The sequence below is a fragment of the Balaenoptera acutorostrata genome, chromosome 3 (assembly GCF_949987535.1).
Source record: "Balaenoptera acutorostrata chromosome 3, mBalAcu1.1, whole genome shotgun sequence".
In the NCBI taxonomy this organism is placed as follows: domain Eukaryota; kingdom Metazoa; phylum Chordata; class Mammalia; order Artiodactyla; family Balaenopteridae; genus Balaenoptera; species Balaenoptera acutorostrata.
The window spans coordinates 172,645,351-172,655,955 of NC_080066.1; the positions used below are offsets into that span (position 1 = coordinate 172,645,351).

The window sequence follows — 10,605 nt, forward strand, 5'->3', positions numbered from 1 at the left end:
GGATCCCCAAAGGCACCTTATTGTGATCATCAGAAAATAAAGGTAGAAGTCAAATTTGGTTGGAAGTGGCATAGTGTATCAGGATTTTCTTTTTTTAAGGAGGAACAATTTTTTGATGTGGATTTTAAAATACTTTCCCTTCATGCCACATTGATTAGTCCCTCCTACATGCCAGGCACCCGTGTGTGAAAAATAGTCCTGCCCTCAGTGACCTCAGGCACGGTGAGAAAACAAAGGCTTAGAAAGCCCAATAGTCTGAGGTCACACTGCTGCAAAGTACTTAAACCTGAAATTCAAACCTAGATCTATTAACCCCAAGTAGATGCTGGGGTAAAGAGCTTGGTTTTCTTCCCAGAAACCTGAGAGCCATTGAATGTTGTGAAGTTAAGGAGTCACTATCAGGTGGTTTGTAGTGAGGTCACGCTTGAGAATAAGTAGGACTGATGGAAGCAACAAAACCCATTAAGAGACTTTATATTCATCTAAGAGAGGAGTGAGGGTTCAAACTAAAGGCAGTGGCAGAGATTGGAGTGGAGGGAAAGGATCTGAGGTCATTTGGGAGGTAGAATAGAAGTGCTCAGTGACTAGATATGGAGCAGGAAGGGGAAAAGAGAAGCAAAAATGGCTGCTAGGGTTCTGGCTTAGGGAACTATGTAGAGTGTGGTTACTTTTTCTTAGATAGTGCAGGAAAAGGAAGAGGTTTGGGAAGGAAGATCATTTTGGGTTCTCTTAAGCGGAACACGGAAATGGAGCTCTCTGGTTGAAAGTAAGCCTCTGCAGGCTAAGTCCATTTTGTGATATCCCAACTTATGTTTTCAAAAATAACACATTAAATCAATTTAAAAATGTGATTGGGGAAATTCCCTAATGTTGACAGCTAAGAATATCACATTTTTCATGGAGCAACTTGGAATCTATGGTTTTAGTAAATGAGGCATCCTATGTAAAATAAAACTGGTAAATGAGAGCTCTACCCACCACCAGAGCCTCCCATCAAGCCTCTTAGATAGCCTCAACCACCAGAGGGCAGACAACAGAAGCAAGAAAAACTACAATCCTGCAGCCTGTGGACCAAAAACCACAGTTACAGAAAGACAGAGAAGATGAAAAGGCAGAGGGCTATGTACCAGATGAAGGAACAAGAAAAAACCCCAGAAAAACAACTAAATGAAGTGGAGATAGGCAACCTTCCAGAAAAAGAATTCAGAATAATGATAGTGAAGATGATCCAGGACCTCGGAATAAGAATGGAGGCAAAGATTGAGAAGATGCAAGAAATGATTAACAAAGACCTAGAAGAATTAAAGAACAAACAAACAGAGATGACCAATACAATAACTGAAATGAAAACTACACTACAAGGAATCAATAGCAGAATAACTGAGGCAGAAGAACGCATAAGTGACCTGGAAGACAGAATGGTGGAATTCACTGCTGCGGAACAGACTAAAGAAAAAAGAATGAAAAGAAATGAAGACAGCTTAAGAGACCTCTGGGACAACATTAAACGCAACAACATTCGCATTATAGGGGTCCCAGAAGGAAAAGAGAGAGAGAAAGGACCAGAGAAAATATTTGAAGAGATTATAGTCGAAAACTTCCCTAACATGGGAAAGGAAATAGCCACCCAATTCCAGGAAGCGCAGAGAGTCCCATACAGAATAAACCCAAGGAGAAACACGCCGAGACACATAGTAATCAAAGTGGCAAAAATTAAAGACAAAGAAAAATTACTGAAAGCAGCAAGGGAAAAACGACAAATAACATACAAGGGAACTCCCATAAGGTTAACAGCTGATTTCTCAGCAGAAACTCTGCAAGCCAGAAGGGAGTGGCATGATATACTTAAAGTGATGAAAGGGAAGAACCTACAACCAAGATTACTCTACCCGGCAAGGATCTCATTTAGATTTGATGGAGAAATCAAAAGCTTTACAGACAAGCAAAAGCTAAGAGAATTCAGCACCACCAAACCAGCTCTACAACAAATGCTAAAGGAACTTCTCTAAGTGGGAAACACAAGAGAAGAAAAGGACCTACAAAAACAAACCCAAAACAATTAAGAAAATGGTCATAGGAACATACATATCGATAATTACCTTAAACGTGAATGGATTAAATGCCCCAACCAAAAGACATAGACTGGCTGAATGGATACAAAAACAAGACCCATATATATATGCTGTCTACAAGAGACCCACTTCAGACCTAGGGACACACACAGACTGAAAGTGAGGGGATGGAAAAAGATATTCCATGCAAATGGAATTCAAAAGAAAGCTGGAGTAGCTATACTCATATCAGATAAAATAGACTTTAAAATAAAGAATGTTACAAGAGACAAGGAAGGACACTACATAATGATCCAGGGATCAATCCAAGAAGAAGATATAACAATTATAAATATATATGCACCCAACATAGGAGCACCTCAATACATAAGGCAACTGCTAACAGCTATAAAAGAGGAAATCGACAGTAACACAATAATAGTGGGGGACTTTAACACCTCACTTACACCAATAGACAGATCATCCAAAATGAAAATAAATAAGGAAACAGAAGCTTTAAATGACACAATAGACCAGATAGATTTAATTGATATATATAGGACATTCCATCCAAAAACAGCAGATTACACGTTCTTCTCAAGTGCGCACGGAACATTCTCCAGGATAGATCACATCTTGGGTCACAAATCAAGCCTCAGTAAATTTAAGAAAATTGAAATCATATCAAGCATCTTTTCTGACCACAACGCTATGAGATTAGAAATGAATTACAGGGAAAAAAACATAAAAAAGACAAACACATGGAGGCTAAACAATACGTTACTAAATAACCAAGAGATCACTGAAGAAATCAAACAGGAAATAAAAAAATACCTAGAGACAAATGACAATGAAAACACGACGACCCAAAACCTATGGGATGCAGCAAAAGTGGTTCTAAGAGGGAAGTTTATAGCTATACAAGCCTACCTAAAGAAACAAGAAAAATCTCAAGTAAACAATCTAACCTTACACCTAAAGAAACTAGAGAAAGAAGAACAAACAAAACCCAAAGTTAGCAGAAGGAAAGAAATCATAAAGATCAGAGCAGAAATAAATGAAATAGAAACAAAGAAAACAATAGCAAAGATCAATAAAACTAAAAGTTGGTTCTTTGAGAAGATAAACAAAATTGATAAGCCATTAGCCAGACTCATCAAGAAAAAGAGGGAGAGGACTCAAATCAATAAAATCAGAAATGAAAAAGGAGAAGTTACAACAGACACTGCAGAAATACAAAACATCCTAAGAGACTACTACAAGCAACTCTATGCCAATAAAATGGACAACCTGGAAGAAATGGACAAATTCTTAGAAAGGTATAACCTTCCAAGACTGAATCAGGAAGAAACAGAAAATATGAACAGACCAATCACAAGTAATGAAATTGAAACTGTGATTAAAAATCGTCCAACAAACAAAAGTCCAGGACCAGATGGCTTCACAGGTAAATTCTATCAAACATTTAGAGAAGAGCTAACACCCATCCTTCTCAAACTCTTCCAAAAAATTGCAGAGGAAGGAACACTCCCAAACTCATTCTATGAGGCCACCATCACCCTGATACCAAAACCAGACAAAGACACTACAAAAAAAGAAAATTACAGACCAATATCACTGATGAATATAGATGCAAAAATCCTCAACAAAATACTAGCAAACAGAATCCAACAACACATTAAAAGGATCATACACCACGATCAAGTGGGACTTATCCCAGGGATGCAAGGATTCTTCAATATACGCAAATCAGTCAATGTGATACACCATATTAACAAATTGAAGAATAAAAACCATATGATCATCTCAATAGATGCAGAAAAAGCTTTTGACAAAATTCAACACCCATTTATGATAAAAACTCTCCAGAAAGTGGGCATAGAGGGAACCTACCTCAACATAATAAAGGCCATATATGAAAAACCCACAGCAAACATCATTCTCAATGGTGAAAAGCTGGAAGCATTTCCTCTAAGATCAGGAACGAGACAAGGATGTCCACTCTCACCACTATTATTCAACATAGTTCTGGAAGTCCTAGCCGCGGCAATCAGAGAAGAAAAAGAAATAAAAGGAATACAAATTGGAAAAGAAGAAATAAAACTGTCACTGTTTGCGGATGACATGATACTATACATAGAGAATCCTAAAACTGCCACCAGAAAACTGCTAGAGCTAATCAATGAATTTGGTAAAGTTGCAGGATACAAAATTAATGCACAGAAATCTCTTGCATTCCTATACACTAACAATGAAAGATCAGAAAGAGAAATTAAGGAAACAATCCCATTCACCATTGCAACAAAAAGAGTAAAATACCTAGGAATAAACCTACCTAGGGAGACAAAAGACCTGTACTCACAAAACTATAAGACACTGATGAAAGAAATCAAAGATGACACAAACAGATGGAGAGATATACCATGTTCTTGGATTGGAAGAATCAATATGGTGAAAATGACTATACTACCCAAAGCAATCTACAGATTCAATGCAATCCCTATCAAAATACCAGTGGCATTATTTACAGAACTAGAACAAAAAACCTGAAAACTTGTAGGAGACACAAAAGACCCCAAATAGCCAAAGCAGTCTTGAGGGAAAAAAACAGAGCTGGAGGAATCAGACTCCCTTACTTCAGACTATACTACAAAGCTACAGTAATCAAGACAATATGGTACTGGCCCAAAACCAGAAATATAGATCAATGGAACAGGATAGAAAGCCCAGAGATAAACCCACACACCTATGGTCAACTAATCTATGACAAAGGAGGCAAGGATATAAAATGGAGAAAAGACAGTCTCTTCAATAAGTGGTGCTGGGAAAACTGGACAGCTACTTGTAAAAGAATGAAATTAGAACACTCCCTAACACCATACACAAAAATAAACTCAAAATGGATTAGAGACCTAAATGTAAGACCGCCGGACACTATAAAACTCTTCGAGGAGACATAGGAAGAACACTCTTTGACATAAATCACAGCAAGATCTTTTTTGGTCCACCTCCTAGAGTAATGGAAATAAAAACAAAAATAAACAAATAGGACCTAATGAAACTTCAAAGTTTTGCACAGCAAAGGAAACTACAAACAAGACGAAAAGACAACCCTCAGAATGGGAGAAAATATTTGCAAATGAATCAACGGACAAATGATTAATCTCCAAAATATATAAACAGCTCATGCAGCTCAATATTAACAAAAAACAAACAACCCAATCAAAAAATGGGCAGAAGACCTAAATAGACATTTCTCCAAAGAAGACATACAGATGGCCAAGAAGCACATGAAAAGCTGCTCAACATCACTAATTATTAGAGACATGCAATCAAAACTACATTGAGGTATCACCTTACGCCGGTCAGAATGGGCATCCTCAGAAAATCTACAAACAACAAATGCTGGAGAGGGTGTGGAGGAGAGAGAACTCTCTTGCACTGTTGGTGGGAATGTAAATTGATACAGCCGCTATGGAGAACAGTATGGAGGTTCCTAAAAAAACGAAAAATAGAATTACCACATGACCCAGCAGTCCCACTACTGGGCATATACCCACAGAAAACCGTAATTCAAAAAGACACATGCACCCCAATGTTCACTGCAGCACTATTTACAATAGGCAGGATATGGAAGCAACCTAAATACCCATCAGCAGACGAATGGATAAAGAAGATGTGGTACATATATACAATAGAATATTACTCAACCATAAACAGGAACGAAATTGGGTCATTTGTAGTGACGTGGATGGATCTACGTCATACAGAGTCTGTCATACAGAGTGAAGTTAAGTCAGAAAGAGAAAAACAAATATCGTATATTAACGCATATATGTGGAACCTCGAAAAACCAGTTTGCAGGGCAGAAATAGAGATACAAGTGTAGAGAACAAGGGGGGGAGAGTGGTGGGGGGGTGTTCTGGTGGGATGAATTGGGAGACTGGGAGTGACATGTATACACTAATATGTATAAAATGGATAACTAAGAAGAACCTGCTGTATAAAAAAAATAAATAAAATAAAATACAAAAATAAAAAAAAAAAAAATAGAGAAGTCACCCTGCTCCTTGTGTGTATCCTGCCTTGTGGCTGAAGCCCCTGGCACCACGGGGCAGAGCATGCCTGGACCATGTTGAATTGCTGAGAGCTCTTGGGGCTGGCAGGGACATATGACAGGGGCAGGGACTGGGGTGCTGGGGCAGCTGGGACCAGGAGTTCTGGAGATTTCAGGAGTTGCAGGAGTGAGCTCAGCCAGCTCCCCACAAAGAGGAGCCTTGGTCCCAGGCAAGGGAGAGAAGGTACGAAATCAGGCTCAGACCTGCAGTCATTTCTTGAAGTTTGCAGCTCATGGCTCACCATCACCTCTCTCTCCATCAGTACCCCTGACCTGTCTTGAGGGTTTCCGTTTCTGCACAGATGATATTTCCGACAAACTGGCCTTGAAGTTCTCATGCCTCACTTCCAAAGATCTTGAACTCTCTGCCACACACACCCAAGGTCATACACTAGGCCCATGCTGGCCACTATAGGAACCACTAGCCATGTGTGCTATTTAAATCTTAGTTAATTAAAATGAAATAAAATTTAAAACTCAGGTCCTCAGTCCCACGGCCCACATTTCAGGGACTCGATAGTCACATGTGGCTAGTGGCTACCATACTGGATCACGCAGAGAGCATGCTTACCACCGCAGAAAGGTGTATTGGACGGTGCTGCCCTAGACCCTGTCACTAACAGAAACTGCCCCCTTTCTATTACCAATGTCCAGCACCCCCCTAGAGACTCCCACCTCCTCCTTGTATAGACTCTGACTCTAATGCAGCCTTCAACCACAATGGGATTTTCAAGCTCTGTCCAGGGACACCTCAGAGATACTGAGGGGTCGGTTCCAGACCACCGCAAGAAAGCGAATATCACGTGAAGTTTTTGGTTTCCACTGCATATAAAAGTTATGTTTATACTATACTCTAGTCTACTAAATGTGCAATAGCCTTTTGTTTAAAAAGACAAGGAGTATACCTTAATTTAAAAATACTTTATTGCTAAAAATGTGAACCAATATCTGCCAAGGCTAGGTTGCTACAAACCTTCAACTTGTAAAAAACGCAGTATCTGCAAAGTACGATAAAATGAGGTCTGCCCATATTAGTTTCCTGAGGCTGCTGTAACCAACTACCACAAACTGTGTTGATTCTCTCATGGTCCCTCACAGTTCTGGAGGTCAGAAGTCCAAAATCAAGGTGTAGGCAGGGCCAGGCTCTCTCTGAAAGCTCTAGGGGAGGATCCTTCCTTGCCTCTTTCTAGCATCATTGTCTAGGGGTTGCCAACAATCCTTGGCTTGTGGCTGCATGACTCCAATCTGTCTCTGGCTCCACCACTGCCACCCTAGTCACCATCACCTCTATGGAAAATGTACGGCAGTTCCTGAGAAAATTAAAAGTAGAAAACCATATGATCCAGCAATCCCATTTCTGGATATATATCCAAAGAAATGGAAAGCGGGGTCTTGAAGAGATATTTGCACCCCCGTGTTCACAGCAGCATTGATCACAATTGCCAAGAGGCGGAAGCAACCCAAGTGTCCATCAACAGATGAACGGATGATCACCATGTGGTATATACACACAATAGAATATCATTCAGCCTTACACAGCAAGTTCTGACAGACAGGTGAACCTTGGGAACGTTATGCTAAGTACAATAAACTAGTCACAAAAAGACAAACACGGTATGATACCACCTCCGTGGAATTTAGATTAGATTAGTCAAATTTTTAGAGCCAGAAGGAACTGTGGTTGCCAGGAGCTGGGGGCAGGAGGACATGGGTAGTTAATGTTTAATGTGTACAGAGTTTCACTTTGGGCAGATGAAGAGAGTTCTGGAGGTTGGCTGCATGGTAATGCGAATATAGTCAACAGTACTGAACTGCACGCTGACAAATGGTTACCTTGGTAAATTTAATGCTGTGTGTATTCTATGGGCCACCCCCCCAAAATAAAACAAAAAGCCTGTGTCTTTTGCTGCCCTGGCCCCAGGCTAGCCCCACCCTTACACGTGACACTGCTCTGCGAGGGTGTGTCCTGGGTGGACTTTAACAACCAGGCCCTGGGGCATCACGGGAGGAGGGAAAATGGAGAAATGGTACTCACCCGCCTTGAGTGCTATGGGGCCAAAAGGTCGGGCACGGCCAGTGGACTTAACCGGCAAGGAGCCATGCCTGAGCCTGAGCCTGCGCCTGCCGGCTGCCCTGGAGCCTGAGCAGCACCTCCGTCCCTCCTAACAGAATATGACCTGGCTCTGGGAAAGCCCTAAGAGGGACCTCATCCTACACTGTGCTTAAAAGCAAACCATTCAAGGCCCAGAGAGGGCAAGTGACTGGTTCTGGGTCACTCAGCAAGTCAGAGGCAGAGCCAAGTCCTGAAGTGTGGCTCCTCTGATTCTAGAGCGTCATTTCTTTCATCTCTCATGTATACTGTGCCCTTTTTCTGACAATGTGAGTGTCAGAGCGATTCTATCCGGAACGTGGGCCTGACACTGACAACTCAGAAGGCTGAACTAAGCAGTGGGGAGTTGGGTGAGGGCCCGTGGATTGATGGTCAGGGATCAGTTACCTGCTTTACGGGAGAAATTGCTGCCTCCATCCTTGGGTGGGTCTCTGGGGTCAGAGCCAGATCCATCTGGCCCCTGGGGTGGCCCCTGTGGTGGCTTGCCAGGAGAACCATCAGAGGCCTGGTTGGATGACTGGGAAGGTTCATCCTCCTCTGGAAAAACAAAAAAAAGAGGTGGGGGAGCTCCCAGCAGGGTGGGCAGCTGAGGGACCAGAGGCCCCACACGGTGCCCTCCACCATCTCCCGAAACTCCCAAGAACTCTGATGTTGGGAGGGGACCTCAATGGCAGCTGTGCTAAGAGGTGACAAAGATGCTTGGAGGTGAACCCAAGGAGAAGACAGAGAGAGGGAGACCCAGCACCAACGCGGAGCTGGCAGGTTCCAGACTTCACAGAGCAGGAGTGTGAGGCCCAGGAGGTTAGAGACCTGATGGGGCACAGTGCACCTGGTGGCAGCTCCAGGCCAGAACCCAGATCCCCTCCGCCCTGGTTCAGGTACCCCAAGCCCTGGGCCACCCCGCCCTCTGGAGCTTCCCTAGGGCACTCACCATCAGAGGGGGATTCCGGCCGGAAGGGGTCAATGGCATCTCCTCCCCCGCTCTCTATGGCTTTAGCTGACATCTTGGAGGCAGTGTGGGAACACTAGGTGCAGAGCCAAGGACACCACTATCTTTCCGAGAAACAGAGTGTGAAAATCAGAAGTGCTCTGCCTGATTTATGATGGACTGGCGGGGGGAGGGCAGGGGCACCTCTCTGTTGCCCCAGACTTGTCCTCTGTCCTACAGGAGCCTGCGGGCACTTCCAGCCTGCCCCCCAAATCTGCACAGACCACAGCTTTTAAAGTTAATAATGACTTTACTTGGCTCCCTGATCTCCAGAATCCTGTTCACGTCTAATAATCCATCTCTGCCCCGCCCACTGCCCACCCAGCCTAAGTCTTAGGGCTTCAGAGTGACCTGGGTTGATACAAGACTGGAGGTTCCCAAAGTCTCCTGGTAAAGGTGGGCTCAAGCCCCTTCCCAGCACACTCACCTCTGGTCACAGTGACAGCAGCCCTGGATGGAAGCAGAGAGGGATACAGTGAGTGGAGTCCTGTTGCTCTCTCCCCTCCCCCACCTCCTACGGCCCTGCCTACCCTGCGAGGTCACTGTCTGGGAAGGAAGAGCAGTGTCAGAAGTTCTGCAGGTAGTGAGGCTGCTGAGGACGCCAGCTGGGTGTTAACGTCCCCTACTGTGACTGTGTTACTGTCAGCTTCCCCTTTCATGGCCCTTAGCATTTGCCTTATGTAGTGAGTTGCCCCTATGTTGGGGGCATAAATATTTACAATTGTTATATCTTCGTCTAGGATTGATCCCTCGGTCATTATGCAGTGAAGAGTCTTTATTTTACTTTATTTATTTATGCGATCCGTCAGCATTAGCTCGTTTAATTCGGTGATTACCCTATGGCGTAGGTAGCGTTATTACTCCCAATTTACAAATGATGACACTGAAACCAGACATACTAAGTCACATGCCAAAAGCTCACCCACTAAGCAGCAGCCAAGAAGCATTCAAACACTGGAAGTGTGGTCCCGGAGCCCATATGCCTAACCGCCACTCTATGCTAATCTTTACCAGGTACATGTGCTGATATTAATGTCAGGATCAACAGCAGCTAACATTTAGGAAGTGCCACCTGGCTTTCTAAACTCCTCACACGTAATAACTTATTTCACCTTAATAAGAACTTAAGAAGTCGATACTGTAATAACTGCCATTTAACAAATGAAAAAATTGAGGCACAAAGACACTAAATAACTTGCTCAAGGGTACACAGCTGGGATTTAAGTCCAGGCAGGACTTAATTACCACACTCTCTTATTTCTCTACAAGCAGGGTAATCATTTTACATGCTAAACTTATTATGCCCATTTCGTGGAAGAAACTAAGACTCTAACCTGCC

General features: G+C 42.9%; 2 protein-coding genes across 4 annotated transcripts in view; one reads left to right on the top strand and one right to left on the bottom strand.

Annotated features, from left to right (window-relative positions):
- The window catches only part of LOC103017035 (forkhead box protein N3), a 269,854-nt gene that overhangs the window by 250,293 nt on the left and 8,956 nt on the right, over positions 1-10,605 (top strand). The window lies entirely within an intron of this gene.
- LOC130707616 (cyclin-Y-like protein 1) overlaps positions 1-10,605 on the bottom strand; it is a 49,473-nt gene that overhangs the window by 36,837 nt on the left and 2,031 nt on the right. The window contains exons 3-5 of one of the 3 annotated variants that reach the window (XM_057543293.1): positions 9,694-9,716; positions 9,210-9,327; positions 8,666-8,815 (exon numbers count right to left, since the gene is read on the bottom strand). In XM_057543293.1, the coding sequence (XP_057399276.1) occupies positions 8,666-8,815; positions 9,210-9,282 (223 nt within the window). In that variant the 5' untranslated portion in view covers positions 9,283-9,327; positions 9,694-9,716. Of the gene's footprint in view, positions 1-8,665; positions 8,816-9,209; positions 9,332-9,693; positions 9,717-10,605 lie in introns of all 3 variants that reach the window. The other 2 variants (XM_057543292.1, XM_057543294.1) reach the window with 2 other exon arrangements.